At 38.3% G+C, this 22,204-nt stretch overlaps 1 protein-coding gene across 7 annotated transcripts in view; it reads left to right on the top strand.

The window, feature by feature from the left end:
* Positions 1-22,204, top strand: part of MCTP2 (multiple C2 and transmembrane domain containing 2) — a 310,773-nt gene that overhangs the window by 55,173 nt on the left and 233,396 nt on the right. For all 7 annotated transcript variants that reach the window (XM_049852810.1, XM_049852809.1, XM_049852815.1 and 4 more), the window contains exon 2: positions 20,470-21,007. In XM_049852810.1, coding sequence (XP_049708767.1) covers positions 20,540-21,007 — 468 coding nt within the window. In that variant the 5' untranslated portion in view covers positions 20,470-20,539. The remainder of the gene's footprint in view (positions 1-20,469; positions 21,008-22,204) is intronic.

Consider the following 22,204-nt stretch of genomic DNA (forward strand, 5'->3'; position numbering starts at 1 on the left):
AATAATATAGACTTATCCCTACAATTTGGGACATCTTGAGTCATATCTTTTCAATGATTGTCTGTCTTCTAAAGACCTATTGATGTCTCAGTATTAGTTTTTAGAGTTTTTTGTCTAAGCATTCTCACGTGGTGGGATTGAGTATCATGCTTACATATATATATATATGACTAAGCATTGCTATGGAGTTTTTCCTAGTTATTTCATATTGTCTTTCCCTCACCAAACTCATTTGAATATATCTAAGTCCTTGAAGAAAATCTTCTCAATTTTTAATATTTCTTCAGAGCCCATTGCATCCCCAAGTCCACAGGCAATTATTTTGTTATTCCAAAGACTCACAGGGTTCAACTCTGCCTGGAGAGTATTATGTTATTCTCTGGGCTGGACAACTGTATTCCAACTCTGATATTTAACAATAATATCATTGTTTCAGGGTTTGATACAAGGGAGGATATCCAAATCAAGAGTGTGGTAATGGAGAAAAGAGTCCAACTTTAATGTCTTTTGCTTATACATCTTTCTTATAAATTTCGCTCCAGATGCCCCATTTCTGCTGGCAGGATGAAACAAGGGTGGTGGGGCAAAGTGCGGAGGTAAGCAGGTACTGTGCTGGTGGTTCCAAGTAATGGAGGCAGTGACCCTATTGTGAATTTTGAAAATGTATGTGATGTTTTTGCTAGTCGCAATGACAAGGGACATTGTTGGCATGTAGGAGATGGGCCTGGGGTTGATAAATGTCATCGTACCATGCATAGGACAACAAAGAAGTATTCTTCCCCAAATGCCAGTAATGCCCCTGTAGAGCACAGATGAGCTAGGTAGACCTGGGTTCAGTTCCCAGCACTGTAGCAAGGTGCATGTTCATCATTTGTAAAGTTAGAGTAAAAAATGTACATTGTATAAGGTTATTTTGAAGGTTGCTGATGATGTATATGAAGCAGTGAACCAGGACCAGGTACATTGTAGGAACTAGTAAGGAGTCACTGGCATAATTTTTAACCCACCAGCAGCTTCCCAGCCCACTCAGAGTAAAATCAGGGTCTTCACAGTGGCCTACTTGGGCTTGCATCATCTAGTCCCCTCCCCCTCTTTGAACTCCTCTCCTGCCTATGCCCCCTTGCTGGCTGTGCTCCAACCATGCTGGCCTACTTGCTGCTTCTCCTTGTCCCTGCGTGGACTGCCCCCTCTGCCTTCTGCACTTGTTCCTTCCTCTGTATGGAAGGCTCTTCCCCTACATGTATCGATATGGTGTTTCTTCATTTCCTTCTGCCCTCTACTTCCTTGATCTTAGGTGGATTTTCGATGAGGTATAAAAATGAGTAGAGGTGGTTTTCTTGATGAGTGATATAAAAATAGCAGCCTGCAAAAGCAATTAATGCCAGTGGACTGTACACTGAAAAATGGTAAACATGGAAAATTTTATGTTATTCATTATTTTACCACAGTAAAATCAAATTAAAAAAAAAAGAAAAAATGGCAGCCTGGCCCTCTCCTCCTTAGCTGTTGTTCTTTTCCTTATTGTCACTCAACATATTAAATATTTGTTTACCGTCTGTCTCTTCCAAGTAGACCATAACCTCCATGAGAACAGGGACTCCATTTTGCTTACCGATGTAGCCTCAATGGCTGGAATATCCCTAGCACTTAGATACCCACAGATATTTATTGAATAAATGCATTATTATAAAATATAGCAAAGAAAAAGGAGACGCTGGAAATAACTGGTAATACATGGTTGTGTATATATGTTGTTATGTGTGTGTGAACGAGAGAGTGGTGTGTATAATAAAGTCATAATTTCCCCTAGTTAAATAGATTCTAATCCATATGATGGGATCAATGCCTTATGGCAATCACCCCATCTGAACAATTTTGAGAAATGTTGCAAGAGTGGCAGAAACCAGGTCATCCAAGACTCAGATTTCTATACTCATGGAACTCTGTGATTCTTCCAGTATTTTTAACTGAGGAAAACACAATAATTTTACTTTTATAAAAGACTGCCTTAAGGACATAATGATGTGATTCTCTTTGAGTATGTGTTTTGAAACTGGTTAAAAATCTCTAGAGGCTTTCAATAAAATTATTCATAGCATGTTAGGATTATTGAGTTTTCCTGTCTGCTCTGAGGACGTGTAATTGTTCCATGGGTAGACAATAAATGTCTCCTGCTTCTGTCGATATAGGCGTGGGCTGGAAAAATGCTTTGAAATGTCATGTGAGTAATAAAAGGAAGCTGGACAGGTTTGATGTTTTGGAAGCAGGGCATAGTGAAACTATGTGAGATGTTTATTTAAAAAAAAGGGATTTACATTTAAATTTTGCTTCTTGCTTTTGAAAAGTACAATCATTCCTTTGAAAGATTTTTTTTTTTTTTTTGGTTCTGAAAGTTTTGTGTTGATTCAGTGGCTTAAAAATTTACACAATTTGTAAACATGCTCTGTTTAACACCAGAAATGGCTTAGAGGCATATGTATAAGGTTTCTTTTGTTCTAACTTAGTGTTTGTGTTTAGGGTAGCCTTTCAGTCACATTAAATTTCCTAAAATAGCTTCTACAATGTGGTGTTTACTTAAAAATAAAATTTTATACTGGAAATTAACATCTTCCCCTCATATTATCCCTCTAACAGTGAAGCCCCAAAGATACTTCATATGTTCTATTTCTGCAAGCAATTCCTAGACAAGGCAAACATTGAAATTTGATGATAATGTTATACAGGGCATTTGAAGCTTGACAATTTTTTTGACAATTGTTTTTTTAATATAGAAACTTATTAAGAAATACATCCTTATGGTTTAACATGAAGCTATTAAATTCAATTATGTGAAGAACTGAATTACCTGCTCTTGCACTTGGTGTATATTGTCAAGACTATGCAATTATTTATTGGGCTGTGCCCGTAGGTGCGTGACAGATGATGATGATGGAACATAAGGACGTGTGTGTGTGTGTGTGTGTGTGTGTGTGTGTGTGTGTGTACTGGGGAGCAGTTCAATTAACAAGTAATTATTGAGTGAGTACTTTAGCCAGAGAAGCACGTACCTTTAACATGAGTAGTATACCCCTCCACCAAGTCTCTTCAACTTGACCTAAACCTCTCTTCTCTTAAGGAAAATTTTTTGGAAGTCATCTAACCTATTGCCTCCAAATTCTCCCTTCCCACCCTTTTCTGGACTTGCTCAAATAAGGCTTATTTTCTCAGACACCTCACACTAGGATTACTAATAATCTCCATTTCTCTAGGGACTTTCAGGATTGATATTGCCTGATCTGCAGGCAGCACTTGACGCTGTTGACCACTTCCTCTATGAAACGGCCTTCCTTTGCCTTCTTGTCTTGAGTTGTATTTGTCATAAGATGATACCACACATTTTTTTACTCTCTGATTGAGTCTTTTTAGTTGGGAGCCCTGGTGCACAGTGGTTAAGAGCTACACTGCTAACCAAAAGGTCAGCAGTTTGAATCCACCAGCCACTCCTTGGAAACCCTATGGAACAGTTCTCCCCTGTCCTATAGGGTCACTATGACTAGGAATCAACTTGACAGCAATGGGTTTGGTTGGTTTTTATTTTTTTTTTTCATGGTTCTTCTGCTCTAACTGATCATTAAATGCTGGAGTTCCTTAAGTATCATTCCAACTTTTCATTGTATACCCTTCTTGACATTCACACCCATTACTGTGCCTCCACTGATCATCTGGATGCCAATCCCTTCAAAGTCTGTTTCTAGACCTTACCTCTCTTATAGCTCCACACTCATATGTCCAGCTGCCAACTTGGGTTCTTTAACTAGACTTCTCAAATATACAACAAAGCCAAGGATTCCCCCTTTAAAATTGATACTTCTCAGTAAATGGCACTAGTACTTGCTAATTGTGCTGACCTCAGTCCTGATACTCCTTCCTTCTGGTCTCCTTTATTGAATCCCCTCAACTTGACATCATTACTATTTCTTAATAGCTCACCTCTTTTTTTACTAATAGAATGAGTAGACAAGAACCAGAAGACCCTAGATCAGAATTAATCAGCTTGAACTAATTGACATATATAGAACTCAACAAGCACAGAATTAATATGTTGGGCCATAAAGGAAGCCTCAGCTTTCAAAAGGGAGAAAACGCAAGAATTTCTTTTCTGGCTTAATTCTCAGGAATGCAGCTAGAATTCAGTTACACAATGATGACTAGGCAGTCTCCGTGTGTTTTAGAAATTGAGAACTAAACTTCTGAAAAACCTGTGTGTCACAGAATAATTCAAAATGGAAATTAGGAAATATTTTTTAACTCAGTGGTGAAAATATTACATTCTCAAACCTGTGGGATGCAACTGAAACAGTTCTTAGAGGGAAATTTATGGCATTAAATGCATGTAAGAGAAAAAATAGTCAAAAAATATCTTAAAGAATCTAGAAAAGAAGAGCACATCGAACCCAAAGGGCGTAGAAGGAAGGAAATAGTAAAGATTAAGAGCAGAAATCGATAAAGTAGAAATTCTAAGAGAGATTAATAAATCTGATAAACTCCTTGCAAGGCTGATCAGGAAAATAAGAGATAAAGCCTATTACCAATATGAGAAATGAAAAGGGTGTTTTTACTGCAGATCATGAAGAAATAAAAACATAAGAAGATATTATAAGCAACTTTATTCCAATAAACTTTACTATTTAAATGTGATGAACAAATCTTCCAAAAAAAAAAAAAAAAGATAATTTGTAAAAACTAGTCAAAGAAGAAATAGAAACTCTGACTGGGAAAATATTTATTAATTTTTTTATACTGATATATATGTATAATTGTGTAATGATACATCTCCGTCTGTATATTGATTTACCGCTTGTCTGTCAGTTTGTTGAAATGTGGTCACTTGCATATTTGTGATGCTGCAAGCTATGCTACCAGTATTTCAAATACCAGCAGGATCACTCATAATGAAGGGGTTTCAGCAGAGCTTCCAGACTAAGGCAGATGAGGAAGAAAGGCCTGGTGATTTACTTGCAAAAATTAGCCAATGAAAATCCTGTGGATTATTATAGAACATTGTCCAACTCTCTGTATATGAACACATCATCAGGAAGGATCAGTCCCTGGAGAAGGACATTGTGTCTGGTGAAGTAGAGGACCGATGAGGGTGAGGGAACTCTTGGTGAGATAGATTGTTACAATAGCCTCAAGGATGGATTCGAACATGCTACCAGCAAGCATGAGGATAATGCAGGACTAGGCAATGTTTATATATTGTATATAAGCATTGTAGTATATAAGGTCACCACGAGTTAGAGTCAACTTGATGGAAGCTGTCTGCCTGCCTGCCTGCCCATCCATCTGTCCATCCACCCATCCACTCATCCAGAATGCAAAGTAAATCATCAGTGAGGTCCCCTTTCACAATTTCAGATGGACAAATATCAAAAAGCCTTGCAATACTAAGTGGTGGTGAGGATGTAGCACAATGGGAACCATTGGCTGATACTAGGTATTTAAATTAATATATCCATTTTGGAGAACAATTTGTCAATGCCTGGGCTGAGCTAGTTGAGATTTGGATACATATAGCCCAGAAACTAACAGTTCTACTCCTCGATGCAGTGTTTCTCAATGGGATGAGACTCTGTTGGTCATTTGGGTAAGACAGGTCTCTCTTGTGTGGTACCTTCAGTATCCTTGTTGCCACCCAGTACGGTGAGCTATCTCTTCTCCCACATCATCTTTATAGCAAACATTCTTCATGTGCTTCCAGTTATATACAGTGGGGCTATCCATCCCTCATTGAAAATCTGCGAGAAACTGACATGTGGTTCAGGAGACAAGTGTAAGAATCTTCTTTAAAGCTCTGTTTATAGAGGTAAAATAATATAAGCATCTTAAGTGCCCTTCTGCAGGAAATTTGATAAATAAATTATAGCATCTTCCAACAATGACATATTATACAACTGTTAAAATGACTTTAAGAAAACTACATTTATCATTGTGGGTGAAGTTCCTAAAGGTAATGCTGATTGAAAAAGTATATATCACTTACATAAAGTTTATAATAAAGTTTACAATCATTCAAAAATAGTATTATATCTGTATATATTAAATACTATCTAACAAAATACAAAGTTACAATGAATACAATTTTAGAATATTGGTTACTTCTGGTAGGAACTTTGTTATAAAGTATACACAGTAATGCAATTGTATTTGAGTTTTTATTTCATAAGGTGTCATCAGTTCTTTTTGTGTTGGTTATATAATACATATTTGTATGGCATAAATATATCAGAATTTGAAGAAAAGGTAACAAGTCTAAAAAACCAAACCCATTGCCATCGAGTTACTTCTGACTCATAGCAACCCTGTGGGACAAAGTAGAACTGCCTCATAGGGTTTCCAAGGCTATAAATCTTCACAGAAACATGCTGCCACGCCTTTTTTCCATGGAGCAGCCGGGGGGTTTGAACCGCCGACTTCTCGGTTAGCAGCCAAGTGCTTTAACCACTGTACCACTAGGACTCCTAACTGAAGACAGGTGAGTATAGAACAGTAGCAACAGAAGTGGGTGTGGGGATACATAACCTAGACAGAGAATATTTGGAACTAATAGGGTCAGGAGTCTGAAAATGATTATGAAATGATTATGGACTGAGGTATACGAAAAATGTCAGTATGATATATAAAAGGGTTTTGAAACTATTTAAAGCAAGAAAAATCAGAAAAGATCAGATAAAACCTCAGATGGGGCAGGTGATAGAGTGTTGAAGCTCACTTATTTAGTACTTATTGTTTGCAAAGCACTTTAATGGATATAATGATCTCATTAGATCCTAACAAGGAATCTGGGCCATAAAACAAGAACCATAAAATGAGAAGGGAAGTCTATGATACTTGACCTGGTTGTGAGTTAAGTCTTAGCTTTTTAAATTGACTTAATTTCTCTAGGTGCAATTAAAGTGAAATATAGTGTGTTGAAGAAATTTGCATTTAATAAGTCCAAGATTCAGTGTTCATACTCTTGTACTGGCTCCAGAGAATTTGGAAAACTCTCAGAAATTATGAGCACCTGCCAATCATTTTCTCCTCTGCTTCCCGTCTGCCAGAATTTTAAACTGAAATTCTTTGATAACAGAGATGTAAGTAGCTGCTTAAAACAAAACAAAGCAAACAAACAAAAAACTTATATGGTGTCACAATTCATAAATGCTTTTTTAATTTTGGTCTGTTGAATTTATCAGTATTTTTCTTTACATATTGTGCTTTTGTGTGTGGGGATATGGCTTAAAAATCCTGAAGGTCATAAATAGATTTTTATGTATTTTCTTGTAAAGTCTTTAAAGTTTTGCTTTTCACAATCAGTCGTTTAATCTGTGTTCAAGTGTTTTGTTTATGGTTTGAGGTAGGGATCAGATTTTATTTTTTATCTGTATTAAAAACAACAACAACAACAAAAAACCTGTTGCCTTTGAGTTAATTCTGACTCATGATGACTACACGTGTTACAGAGTAGAACTGTCCAGTGAAATTTTCTGGGCTGTAATCTTTAGGGAAGCAGATCACCAGGACTTAACTTCTGTGGTGTCACTGGGTAGGTTCAAATCACCAATCTTTAGGCTAATAAAGGGCAAACTGTTTGTGCCACTTAGGGACCTTTTTTCATCCATATAGATAATCCAATTTCAAAGCACCTTTTAGTGCATAGAACTATACCCCAGCTTCACTGACCTGCAATGCGATCTCTGTCATATATAAAGTTTGGAGTGGGTATATATAAGTTCTGTACTTGGTTATCTGTATCTGCCAATACCTCACAGGAATTAGTTACCATAAGCTTATAGTAAATCTTGATGCCTAGTTGGGTAAGCCTCCCACCCTGTTGTAGTCCTTCAAATTGTTTTCTTTTGTCCATGTAAATGCCATGTTTGTTAGGCCTTTGCTGCCAGCACACCTTCCCTAAGATGTTGAGTTATTCCCCCTTGGCTGTTGGATTTCTGGTTCCTCTTGAATGTTTCTGTAAAAGCAGATGTGCTCAGAGGTAAACATGGCCCATAGAATAAGATGAATTAGATTGACTTTTTCACCTTATTTCCTTATCAACCCCATGCAGACTCATCAGTTTCTTCCTCTTTGAGCTGCCCTTTTTTTTTCTTGCTTGTATTTGAAAACATTGATGCTGTAATGAGATTTCTCTTTTGCTTTTCTTCTCTTCCCCCTCCTCCTCCTCCTCCCTCTCCCCAACACCATCACCACCGTCATCATCGTCATCATCATCTAGTTTGTTTCCTTTCATCTTCTCTTGATGATGAATGAATCAGAATAATTTATAATATTTCCATTTCTTCCAGATCTGTTCATTTTGGCCCCTATGCTAAAGCATTCACATTTTGATTGTTTCTGTATTTGGGAGGTGGGGTCCCTGAAACTACCTTCAGGTTTGGTGATTTACTAGGAGGACTCACAGGACACAGCGTATAGTCGTATTCATGGCTATGGTTTATTATAGTGAAAGGATACAAAGAAAAATCAACAAAGGTAAAAGGTACAAGGGGGGAGTTTAGAGGAAACCAGGCTCAAGTTTTCAAGAGTTCTCTCCTGGTGGAGTCAAGCAGGATGTGCTTAATTACTCCATCAACAAGTTGTAACAACACATGCAAAATGTTATCTTTCAGGGAAACTCATTAAAGACTTGGTGGTCAGGGTCCTATTGGGTCTGGTCACATAGGTACCCTCTGCTAGTATATTTAAAAATTCCAGGCTCTTGAGAGGAAAACAGACATTCAACAAAACTCATATCGTTTGCACAAATGGTTTAGACACAGTGAGTCAGTCTTACCAATTAGAATGGTGGAAGCACTATCAAAGTCCAAGATCTCAGACCAGGTCAAGGTCAACCTAATTTCTTTGTTCTTTTGTTATATGGATTATTTACTTGGTCAAGGCTCATTATCTTTCTTACATCTTGTTAATCATTTAATTTATACTTTCACTGTTCTCATTTTGGTCACTTCAGGGTACGGTAGTAACTGTGGATATCTTATCAGAATTTGAAATTAAAGTGGAAATACAAGTTATATGCAAGTTTCAAAAACCCTAGCACTTCCTTTCTTGCCCCTCAGTCCTTCCCAAGTATGGGATATGATTTAGGAACAATTAAGAAAGATAGGTAAGCAATTCTGGGGCCTATTTTATGGGTGAGATTTTTAAGAACCTAGATCTTATAATAGAGCTGTAACCATGGGAGATGGGAACTAATCCTCTATTAACTCTATTAACTAATCTTCTAGTATGTTCTTTTCCAAGAACATAAGTAGTGGGATTAAAAAATGCATCCATTTATTTTGATTGATCTTAATTTTAGAAGGGTATGTCTTCATTATATGTTTTTAGATAGTATGTCTAATGTATGGAATCATATATATTTTTTTCTTTCTCCTGATTGGACTACAAATTTAGTAGCGACTTGAATGAAAAAAAAAAAAAACTTTTTTAGTTTTTTGAATGACAGACTGGGAAGCTATGTTTTAGAAGAAAAGAGTGAAATTTAAAAGCAGAGAAATTGTTCATCATATCAAAAAAAATAATCAAAGACTTTTTTTTATTATTATTTGAGGATAGCCTCCTTTAGTAAAGGGAAAGGCTGTTTTTGCTAGAGGCAGAATTAAGGTACTCAGGTGTATAGATTCCTATCCCAGTTCTATCAGAATGCTGAATAATCCTTCTGTATGATTTTATTTATTTATTTTAGAATAAATGTATTTATTTATTTTAAGGAATTTGCTCACACTGTTGTGAGGCTGGAAACTCCAGTATTCATAGGGCAGGCTGCCAGCCTGTATGCTGTTGTCTTGAGGCAGGCTGTTTTCTTCTTTGGGAAACCTCGGTTTTTGCCCTTACAGTCATCAACTGATTGGATGAGGCCCTGTCATCCAGGGTCATAGCCTTTAAAGTCAAGTGATTGTAGATGTTAACCACATCTACAGAATACCTTCACAGTAACACTTAGTGTTTGATTAAATACCTGGCTACCCTTTTGTTTATTTTTTATTTTATTTATCTTTATATTCCCCATGATACAAGTATATTTAAAAGATTTTCAATTCATTGAACTTGGGTTTTATTTTTCTTTTTATTAACTTTAAGAGGGTGTGATATGAAATTTCCTTTCTACTAATGAGAAAAAAAAAAAAATCTTGATGGTTAACCAGAAAGATAGCCTTGGTATGCATAATGACACATTCTAACTAGCAACTGTTTACTGCTCTGTCATGTGAATTGATATATAGATGACGAAGGTAAACTCTTCTTATCCCGTTTACGCTAAAGTAAAGCTTTGAGAAACATAATTGGAGCCGGTGCCGCTGAACAGCTCTTACTTAATAGCCTTTAAAAAATGATGCCGTTGTTATTCTGTAATTTGTATTCAGATAGTGGTTGTGGTTCCAATTCCAGCAGAAATTTGGGGGCTGGCTTTTAAAAGGTTTGCTCTTCTTTTTCCATTTGGTCAATAGATAGCCGCCAACTGAGGAGGATGTCTGGTTTAAAATCATAAAAAACGAAACTTCCATTAGGCCCCTTGGCTTGGGGCCTTTTTCTGTAAAGACTTTGCTTATTAGTTATTTGGAGAGTCAGAATGCTTATTTTTCTTCAATAACTGAATGCTAAAGTTTACCCAGTAGGGTAGCATAGATATTTTGAGATTTTCCTTCTAGGGCTGATGCTTTCTAGAGTATGGGCTACATTTTAATTTGTAGTCCTTTGGATATTCATGATAAGAACCTGTGCACTTATGCCAGTAGTATAAAATGGAATAAATATGTGTATGTTTGTTTTTATATATCGTTTGAGGTGAGGAAAATTGAATATATTTTAAAACTCAGGTGGCTGGATTTATCTCATCAGTCTTCTGTTCAAACGTAACTGTTACTTGGATTTATTCTTCCTTTAATTTTTTCTTTATTCTGGAGAATACGTTATTCACTGGAGGAAGGACATTTTCAAGCATACCAGACAGAGACTGTGGTCTAAGAGCGTTATTATGGATTGAATTGTGGCCCCCCAAAATGTGTGTCAACTTGGCTAGGCCGTGATTCCCAGTATTATGTCCTTGTCCACCATTTTGCCATCTGATGTGATTTTTCCTATCTGTTGTAAATTGTACCTCTATGATGTTAATGAGGCAGGATTAGAGGCAGTTTATGTCAGTGAGGCAGGACTCAATCTACAAGATTAGAAGATTTGATTGTACTTTAAGTCAATGTCTTTTGAGATATAAAAGAGAGAAGTGAGCAGAGAGACATGGGGACCTCACACCACCGAGAAAGTCCAAAGGATATGCTCTGCTCCTGGCACTACTTTCTTGGTGGTGTGAGGTAAGAGCTGTCTCATTAACATCACAGGGGTACAAAAATTGTCTTAGTTATCTGAGTTTTAAACATACATAAGAGAAGTGTATCAGCTTTAATCAGACCTTTAACACCTTTAAGAACTTTTTTTTTTTTACTGGGCACATATTTTTGAGTTTATGTATTTGTTGTAGTCTCTTTATTACTTGTATACTTGGGAAAATTATGGTCAGAAGCCTTTTGCAAAATGTCTTAAAAGAGTTGCAGTTCCAGGTAAGATGGAGTAAAAGCATACCAACCTTTCTTTCTCACTGAACACAACTATATGACCCAGATGAATGCGAGAACAAGTTAGTTGAGGTCTTTGAAAAGTGCATACATATCAGCAGGTGGGTTAGGGAAGAACACCAAAATCGAAATACCACACACCTGGCAATCAGTTTACCCTTTTCTTCCTTTGCTATCCCTCACCTTGAATTCAGTGCACCCCCAAATCCAGAAGTGAGGACTTGGGAGCAGACACAGAGAGATCCCACAGAAGCTCTCTAGACGTGGGTCAAGGAGCAGAAAGAGGGAAGTCCTAAAGCTCAGAGAAGGGGGAATCCCCTGTCTTTTGTCTCTCCCTTATCTCCATTTTCTCATGCCCCAGCTTCCTGGCAATCTTGTGACAGAGGTGATAGCAGCAAAAGCAGCTAGCAGTGGGAAACTCTAGGAGTTAGAACAATGAATTAGGGGGATGTTCATTTTTGATTGGTGAAGTGGTAGCTCCAAGCGGGTAGGGATAGCCATTGCTTTTCTATGTTTCTCCCTATCCTCTCACCATTCTGGTGTGATCAAAAAAGTGGGTTGTTTCTTATGGGAGAATTGAAAAGGGGAGATCCGGAGAATTCAAAGTATTGAGAGGAGATAGCTGAGAAGGAGGAGCTTGAAAAATAACCCCATAAAGCTCTTCGTAAATCCTGGACTCATCCAGGATCTACCACATCTCTCTCTGGGCCCTCTTCTTCTGCCCTGCACAGGCCAGTGTTAGAAAAACTCTTTTAGCTCTGCCAATAAGTGCTCCGAGGCACCCCACTCTGCCGGTAAGCCTAGACCTGAAGGTGCTCAGCTCTAGCTCCATGGGTCAGCAACCCTAGCTCCACCAAGTGCCTGTAGGCACCCTACTCTGCCAGCAGGCCCCCTTCCCAAAGGCACTCAGCTTTCTCACCCTATAGGCCCAGGAAGCCTGCTGTGCTATCTCCTGCCTGTGCTGCTGCCATTTCTCTGCTGCCGTTTCTTACCGTCTTCAGTGTTACAACTCTCTCTCCCTCTTGCCATCGCCTGGTTCCGGGAGCTTCTCAGTGCAGGGATCCCAGGTCCAAAGGACATGCTGTACTCCTGGCTTTTGTTTTTTGGTGGTGATAAGATCCTCTCTTCCTGCCTCTGGGATGACTCATTTTAAGCCTAATGGAATAGCAAAACTGACCAATTCCTTTGTTAGGGCTCCATATACCTTATTTGCATAGTCCCACTCAGTCATTGTGTGTGAGCCACAAAGACCATGGCTACAAGGGCCATATTCAGTAATTCATTGCACAGCAATAGTGAATATTTTAATCTTTGTGGGCCAGATAGTATCTCTTGCGATTATTGAAATCTGCCAGTATGGTGCAAAAGCAGCCTTAGGCAGTAAGTGAATAAGTTTTTTGTACATAAGACTTTATGTAGAAAAGCACTTAGTAGTCTGAATGTGGCTTGTGAGTTGTAGTTTGCACTCGCTGATTTAGCTACCGTCTTAAGAAAGTAAAAAAGAGCAAATATGCCTAAACCAAGCATTAGGAAACAAGCAATAAAGGTAAGAGCAGTAATGTATGGTTTTGAGAACAATAAAAATCATTTAAACCAAAAACTGGCTCTTTGAAGAAAAAAATATCAGTAAAATTGATAAGCCTCTAACATCATACTTAACGGTGAAGGATTGAATGCTCTCTATAAGATCGGGAAAGACATAAAGAGGTTTGCTTTCACTGATCCTGTTTAACATCATTCTTGACGTTTTAGGCAGTCCAAAAAGCAAGAAAAAGAAATAAAAGGTGTAGCGATTGGAAAGGAATAAATAAAAATGCCCTCATTCACAAAAAAACATAATTTTCTATGTAGAAGATCTCAAAAAAAAAAACAAACTAAACCCGTCACCATTGCCTCAGTTCTAACTCATAGCAACCATATAGGACAAAGTAGAGCTGCCCCATAGAGTTTCCAAGGAGTGGCTGGTGGATTTGAACTGATGACCTTTTGGTTAGCAGCCGGCTATTAAACACTGTGCGACCAGAGTGCCTAGAAAATCTCAAGGTATCTAATAAAAGCTTTTAAAACTAAGTGAGTTTAGCAAGTTCAGAGGATACAAGGCCAACATACAACATTCAATTGTGTTTCTATACATAAAGCGATATATAAGTGAAAACAAGTTAAAAACCAATACCATTCAATACTATTTAAATAGCTTCAATAGAAATGGAATACTTAAATATAAGTCTAAGAAAACATGTACACTGGATATATTTGCTCTAAGCCAGCAAAAAGTTAATGAGAGAAAAAAGAAAACATAAATAAATGGCATACACAGGAAGACTCGACATAGTAAAGAGGCCAGTATTCTCAAACTGATCTATAGATTGAACACAATTCCAATCAAAACCCCAGCTGGGTTTTTTGTAGATGTAGGCAGACTTACTCTAAAATTTATATAGAAGTACAGAAGGACTAGAGTAGCTAAATAATTTTGGAAAAGATGAATGAATGTTGAGAAATTACATGACCCAATTTTAAGAGTGTAATGCTACAGTAATCAAAATCAAGTATTAGATATGGGATAGACACATATATCAACGAAAAACAATAGTCCAGGAATAGACTGACACAGGGTTTTTTTTTTTTTTTTTGACGTAGTTGTAAAAGCAATTGCATGGAGAAAAAATAGTCTTTACAACCTATTGTATTGGAACAATTTGTCATACATATGCAAAAATGAACCTTGATCTAAACTCCACACCTTATAGAGACGTTAGCTCAAAATCATAGATCCAAATGTAAAATATAAAACTTTTAGAGAAAAAAAATAACATAGAAAAAAACCTTTGTTAACTGGGTTTAAGCCAAGAGTTCTTAGATATGACACCAAAGGTACATTCCATAACAGAAAACTCTTCATCAATTGGACTTCATCAAAATTAAAAACTTTTGCATGCAAAAGACTCCATGAAGAGTATGAAAAGTCACGATACAAACTGGGAGAAAATATTCATAAGTTATGTGTCCAGCATAGGGCTTGTATCAAAAATATGTAAAGACCTTTGATAACTCACCCATAAGAAAACAAACATCCCAATTAAAAACAAAAAAAAGGTAAAAGTCTTGAATAAACAATTTACCAAGCTAAATATCAGGCTAGCCCATAAATGAATGAAAAGATTTTCAATATCGTTGGCCATTAGAAAAATGAAAATTAAAACCCTAATGTAATACCTAGTGTAATACTTGTTTATATGTAAGTTCAAGTTGAAACTGAAGAAAATCAGACCAAGTCACCCACGAGAGCCAAAGTACAACCTTGAGTATATTCCACCTGAATTTAGAGACCATCCTAAGAATAGATTTGACACATTGAACACTAATGACATAAGACCCAGACAAAGTATGGAATGACATCATGGACATCATACGTGAAGAAAGCAAGAGGTCATCAAAAAGACAGAAAAGAAAGAAAAGACCAAAATAGATGTCAGAAGAGACTCTGAAACTTGCTCTTGAACCTCGAGTAGCTGAAGCAAAAGGAAGAAATGATGAAGAGCTGAACAGAAGATTTCAAAGGGCGGCTCCAGAAGATAAAGTATTATAATTACATGTGCAAAAACCTGGAGTTAGAAAACCAAAAGGGAAGAACATGTTTGGCATTTCTCAAGCTGAAAGAACTGAAGAAAAAATCCAAGCCTCGAGTTGCAATACTAAAGGATTCTATGGGGAAAACATTGAACAACGTAGGAAGCATCAAAAGAAGATGGAAGGAATACATAGTTACTATACCAAAAGGAATTGGTTGCCAATCAACCATTTCAGGAGGTAGCATATGATCAGGAACCAGTGGTACTGAAGGGAGAGGTTCAAGCTGCACTGAAGGGAATGGCAAAAAACAAGGCTCCAGGAGTTGATGAAATACCAATTGAGATGTTTTAAAAAACGAATGCGGTGCTAGAAGTGCTCACTTTTCTATGCCAAGAAATTTGGAAGAGAGCTAGTTGACCAACCAACTGGAAAAGATCCATATTTTTGCCTGTTCCCAAGAAAGGTGATCCAACCGAATGTGGAAATTATTGAACAATATCATTAATATCACATGCAAGTAAGATTTAGCTGAAGATCATTCGGAAGCGGCTGTACCAGTCTATCAACAGGGAACTGCCGGAAATTCAAGGGGGATTCAGAAGAGGACTCAGAACCAGGGCTATCATTGCTGATGTTAGATGGGTCCTGGCTGAAAGCAGAGAATACCAGAAGGATGTTTACCTGTGTTTTATTAACTATGCAAAAGCATTTGACTGTGTGGATCATAACAAATTATGGATAACATTACAAAGAATAGCAATTTTAGAACACTTAATTGTGCTCATGAGGAATCTGTATGTAGATCAAGAGACAGTTGTTTGAGCAGAACAAGGTGATACTATGCGGTTTAAAGTCAGAAAAGGTGTGTGTCAGTGTTGTATTCTTTCACCGTACTTATTCAGTCTGTATGCTGAGCAAATAATCTGGACTATATGAAGAAGAATGGGGCAACAAGATTGGAGGAAGACTCATTAACAACCTGCTTTATACAGATAATACAACCTTGCTTGCTGAAAGTGAAGAGGACTTGAAGCACTTCCTGATGAAGCTCAAAGACCACAGCCTTCAGTATGGATTATACCTCAACATAAAGAAAACAAAAATCTCCAACTGAACCAGTAAGCAACATCATGATAAATGGAGAAATGACGGAAGTTGTCAAGCATTTCATTTTACTTGGATCCACAGTCAACACCCATGGAAGCAACAATCAAGAAATCAAAAGATGAACGGATGGAAGCATCAGTCAAGACATTAAAAGATGCATTGCATTGGGCAAATCTACTGTAAACGGCCTCTTTAAAGTGTTAAAAAGCAAAGATGTCACCTTGAGGACTAAGGTGCACCTGACCCAAGCCGTGGTCTTTTTAATCTCTTCATATAAATGTGAAAACTTGAATATGAAAAAGGAGGACAGAAGAACTGATGCATTTGAACTATGGTGTTGGTGAAGACTAATGAATTTACCACGAACTGCCAGAAGAACAAACAAATCAGTCTTAGAAGAAACACTGCCAGAATGTTCTTTTGAAGCAAGCGTCATGAGACTATGACTTGCTTACATTGGGCATACTATCAAGAAAAACCAATCGCTAGTAGAGGGCATCATGGTTGATAAAGTGGAGGGTCAGTGAAGGTGAGGGAGGCCCTCGGTGAGACGGACTGACAATAGCCACAACAATGGACTCAAACATACCAAGGATCATGAAGATGGCATAACTAAAAACCAAACCCATTGCCGTTGAGTTGATTCGGACTCATAGCAACCCTACAGGACAGAGTAGAACTGCCCCATAGAGTTTCCAAGGAGTGCCTGGTGGATTCTAACTGCCGACCGTTTAGTTAGAAGACTTAGCCCTTAACCAGTATGCCACCAGGGACTGGGCAATATTTTGTTGTGTTATACGTAATCTCGCCATGAGTCAGAGCCGACTTGATGGCAACTAATAATAACACTAGGGCCAGAAATTTAAATCTGTGATATGTCTGTCTGCCTCTCTTGTTCTTGTTGCTTATATTTACACATATATAGGTCCACCTGACTCTTTTCAGCATCTGTATAATACTCCATTACGTGAGTGCATCTTATGTCATTTGCTTCCACTGAGATCATAGCGCTGCTTCTCCTCCACCTTTCCAAGTACGCTGGGTTTATCACCACTTTTGTGCTGTGCCTGTGTATCCAGACATCGCAGGTCATACGTTATTCCCAAACCTTGGGCTCATTGTTTTTGCTTAGGGGCCACAGGCCACCTTCTCCATTTTTTTGTTTTTTATATATACTACTTTCATCACAACCAAATTTTTCATTATTTAAAATTTTTTTTTTCCTCTGCCTATCTCAAATTTTCAGCTCTAATGTCCTTGATCAGAGTGGTGTTTCTTCTGTTGAAAACTTTATGGGTAGCTGTAATTAGTATGTAACTTTGTATAAATTCTTTCACAAGGATGGTTCCTTTGTGTTGTGTTGTTTCCCACTTAGGTGATAAGTTCCTCAAGGCTTCAATACCTGTTCTGAGTCTCTTAAATCCTTGCTAACACTCCAAATATGGGATATGGTTGTTGGTTTAACTTTTCTCATTTCTTAAAGACTTCACCTGCACCTGGGTAGAGCTCTATTCTAACCTGGCAGAGTGGTACTCTACTGGCCTCCACTAAATGCTAATTGACTAAAAATATTTCTAAATGAATATAGAAACTTTTTTTTTTTTTAGCATATTTTCAAGTCAAACAGTGGAATAGGAATTTAATAATGTCTTTGTATCTTGCTAATGTGAAACATAAATTTATGCTTAGGATAATATTATTAAAGCAGAAAGATTGTAAAATATTTTTAAATGGCCCTATATAAAGTATTTGGAATAGTCATAATGCCCACAATAGCTAACGCCGTACTGTGTACCAAGCACTGCTCACAACAACTCTATGAAGGTGATTATTGCTAAACTCATCTGGAAAATGGAAATAATAAAGAGATTCAGAGTTCTAAAGTAACTAGCCCCAAAATATCAAAGCTAAGAATTATAACAACAACAATAATGCCAAGAATAGCTTTCCTTTAATGGAGTGTTTTCTCTGTACCGGGCACTGTGCTTTATACATTGTCTTCTTTTATCTGTAGCCTGGGTTATATAATCCCTCTGTACCCAACCAGTTGCCATCAAGTCTGTTCTGAGCCCATGTGTGTCAGAATAGAGGTGGGCTCCATAGGATTTTTAATAGCTGATTTTTGGGAAATAGATAACCAGGCCTTTCTTTTGAGGGTCCTCCAGATAGACTCAAACCTCTAGCCTTTCTGTTAGCAATTGAACACGTCAACCATTTGCACCACCCAGGGACTCCAAAACCATCTGTCATTGTTGTGTGCTGTTGAGTAGATTCTTACTCAGAGGTGAGAAAATGAAAAGTTAGAGCGGTGACTTGTCCCTCGCCATACATGTAACCAGAATAGCAAAGCAGGAATTTGCTTTGAGAGTCCCTCTCCAGAATTGAAGCTTTTCATTCCTGCATTATGTTCTGAAGATCCTGAGCTCATCCTGGGAGATCTCTCCAGGGCAGGAGATCATCAGGCAAGAACTATAGAGTCACATAGTCCTGAATTTCCAAAGACTAATGGCCACATGTCCCCTGATTTATGGGCTCTCCAGACTGTTCTTCCTGTTGACTACATACCCTGTTCTGGAAAGTGGAGGGATGGGGTACAACAGCTTGGGGCCCTTAAATTTTGCAAAATGAATTTTGCCAAGTCTGTTGGCCTTTTTTTCCCTACAGCTCCCCGTGGCAAAGTAAGTGCAGGGCAGGTCAGAGTGGCCTGGCCACACTATTTTTTTTCTTACTGGAAGATTTATTATGAGGTGCTTGACACATAGAATACGAGTTGATTACTCCAAATTTGATTTTGATTTAATCCCTGAGGAGTCCAACCTGTTATATCTCCAATCATCCTCTTTCTGCATAGCATTTCACATACTGTATAATTGCCCATTTATTTGTGAAGCATTCCTGTCACTCACAGCCAACTGCTTGTGGGAGATACTTTTTCCAAGCATACTTCTCTGGCTGATACTTTGGAGCTTGCTTTTGTTAAGGGTCTCATTACCTAAATTTTGTCATTTCTTCCGGACTGGTCCATTGGGATAAAGACCAATCTTCTATTTTTAAGTTTTTTTTTTTTTTTTTCTTTCTGGTCAACCTTGTTTTAATATAAAATGTAAAGACACTAGAAGGAATCATAGTTCCTAGTTGATATGGGTGTGTGTTTGTCCTTCGAAGCACATACTTACCTTTGGAAAGGAAGATGATATGTTTAAAGGAGGGTTTGGCAAACAATGGCCCACTGCTTGTTTTTGTAAATAAAGTTTTATTGGCGCACAGCCACACCCATTCATGCAAATATCGTCTATGCTTTGGTGGCGCATTAGCAGAGTCGAGTAGTTGTGACAGACACCAACTGACTTACAAAGTCTAAAATATTTACTAACTGTCCCTTTACAGAAAATGTTTGTTGACCTGTCATTTAGAAAAGTAGAGCTACATTCCCTTGATCACATGGGTGAAAAGCTGCTGTTTCCATTCTAGTAATTTTCTTTAGCTCTGTTTTCCCTGGAGAGGAAATAAAAGTAGTCTTCTTATGAAGTTGTTTTTTTTTTTTCCTATTCACCTTATTGTTTCATTTATTACTTTAACTGTTGCATAAGTCCTCTGATAAAGGAGCCGTGGTGGCACAGTGGTTAAGAGCTCAGCAGCTAACCAAATTGTTGACAGCTTGAATCCACCAGCCGCTCCTTAGAAACCCTATAGGGCAGTTCAACGGTGTCCTATGGGGTCGCTATGAGCGGGAATTGACTAGACGGCAGCAGATTTGGTTTTGGCTTTTGGACTCTGATAGCACATCTTAAAAATTTAGTTTCTTAAAAAATACTTTTCCTACTACTTATAGAAGAGCCCTGCTGGCACAGTGGTTAAAGTGCTAGGCTGCTAACTGAAAGGTCGGTGTTTCAAACCCAAGAGGTGCTTTGCTGGAGAAAGATGTGGCAGTCTGCTTCCATAAAGATGTCCAGCCTTGAAAACCCCATGGAGCAGTTCTACTCTGTCCTATAGGATCACTATGAGTTGGAATCTACTCCACGGCAGTGGGGTTTACTATTTATAGAAGGTACCTATCAAACGTTTCAATCGCCATCGCTTAGTGGAAAGTGTGGAATATTTTGAGTAGTGTTTCCTGCTTCAGTGTGCCCTAACACCACTGAGAAAGCTCATGTTCTCTCCCTTCTGTTCTCTTTTATAGGAGTCAATGAAGCTGTGTTCCACAGATACACACTCTTTCAAGAAGTGAAGTTCTGAGTCTTCTTGTAGCTATGGACCTGGAAAAGCCATCTGTCTGGGGCTCATTAAAGCAGCGGACCAGGCCTTTGTTAATCAACCTGAGCAAGAAGAAGGTGAAAAAGAAAGCAAACAAGCCCCTAGACACACAGGCAGCTCGTCACCTGGACCGCCGCCTGAGCCTTTCTGTTCCCGACATCCTGGAAGCTGGTGACTTGGCTGTGGAGGATCGGCCTTACTCTGGACGCCAGTCATCCTATACGTCGGTGCCCAATAGCCTGTCGACTACTGGGATCTTTGCTAAGAGTAGCGATAGCTCCTTGAAGCAGTCTGAAGAGGAAGTGGGCTGGAGCCAGGAAGAAGCTGGCCACTCCCATGTGATGGAGATGGACTCAGAGGACATCTGCGCCTCACCTGCTGCCGACAGGAGGGCGTCCAGCAACGGCGTCTCTGATCTTCTCCAGAAAACTCCCCTCGGAGAGGATGCATCAGACGAGCCAGAGGTGAGTCCGGGGCTGAGAACTTTCCTGTTCTTTTTCTTTTCTTCCTTTTTTTTTTTTTTTTTTGGTGCATTCAGTGCCCTTGGAAAATTTGGTTAGGAGTTATTTGTGTGGTTAGCTTGGATGGGGAGAAAGTCATTTATAAGAATTTAAATGAATACAGTATTGATCGCACCCAGTGTTCCCAATAGTTTTAGGGTTGACCTCTACATATTTTAAAACTATTGCAAATAACCTTTCTAGGACACTTTAAGTCTTTAAAAGCTGTATTGGATGAGTTTTCTTGTTTTCCATCTCCTGGCAGAGAAATCAAGAGCGTAACTTTTTGCCTGTTCGTTTAAGTGTGTGCCAAGTTCTCTCTCTCTCTCTTCCCACCATTGCCCATTCGTACCTGTAGACAAAACAGGCATATTCATATTCTTAAGAAAGATGTGTCCCCTTTGGCTTAGAAGGTTTAGTTATTTTCCTATTTGTCATGTGTGTGTGTGTGCGCACGTATACAGACTTACCTGCAGGTAAACTTCTCTTGCATTCACTTTGTTAAAAATAATCAAAGCACAAAGAAATTAAAGTATACAGAGTTTATTGGAGCAGTCACTCTATATGCATGTAGGGAGACCGTTCTGTTTCTAAAAAAAAGCAAGTGGCTCAATGCAGGCTAGGTACAATAGGGAGGCTTTTAAAGAGAAGAAGAGGAAATAGAATAGAAAATGAAGCATTGGCTAATCTTAACATGATTGATTGAAGCATGCCCCACCCATACTGAGATCAGTTGGTAGCCGGTTACTAGGTGATCTCTGGCTTGGGGGAGCTGAAGGCTGTCATTTGCACAAATCTTCAGGTGTACTTTGGAGTGGGAGGTTTTAAAATGATAACCAAAACTAAACCCATTGCCGTCATAGAGACTCAGTAGGACAGAGCAGAACTGCCCCATAGGGTTTCCAAGGAGCAGCTGGTGAATTCGAACTGCTGACCTTTTGGTTGGCAGCCAAGCTCTTAACCACCATGCCACCTCAGTTATTCAGGGAATTCTGAGGGTTATCTCTCAGGAAGCAAGGGAAATTACCTAAAGTTACATTCTTTGCATTAGATAACCTCTGAGCTAGTTTATGATTAACAAATGTCTTTGTCACAAAGGGGGTTTGCAAAAAGTTAATAATTGTGTCAATCTGGGCCTCCGTTTCCTTATTACTAACAACC

The sequence above is a fragment of the Elephas maximus genome, chromosome 13 (assembly GCF_024166365.1).
Source record: "Elephas maximus indicus isolate mEleMax1 chromosome 13, mEleMax1 primary haplotype, whole genome shotgun sequence".
NCBI classification, from domain to species: Eukaryota; Metazoa; Chordata; class Mammalia; order Proboscidea; family Elephantidae; genus Elephas; species Elephas maximus.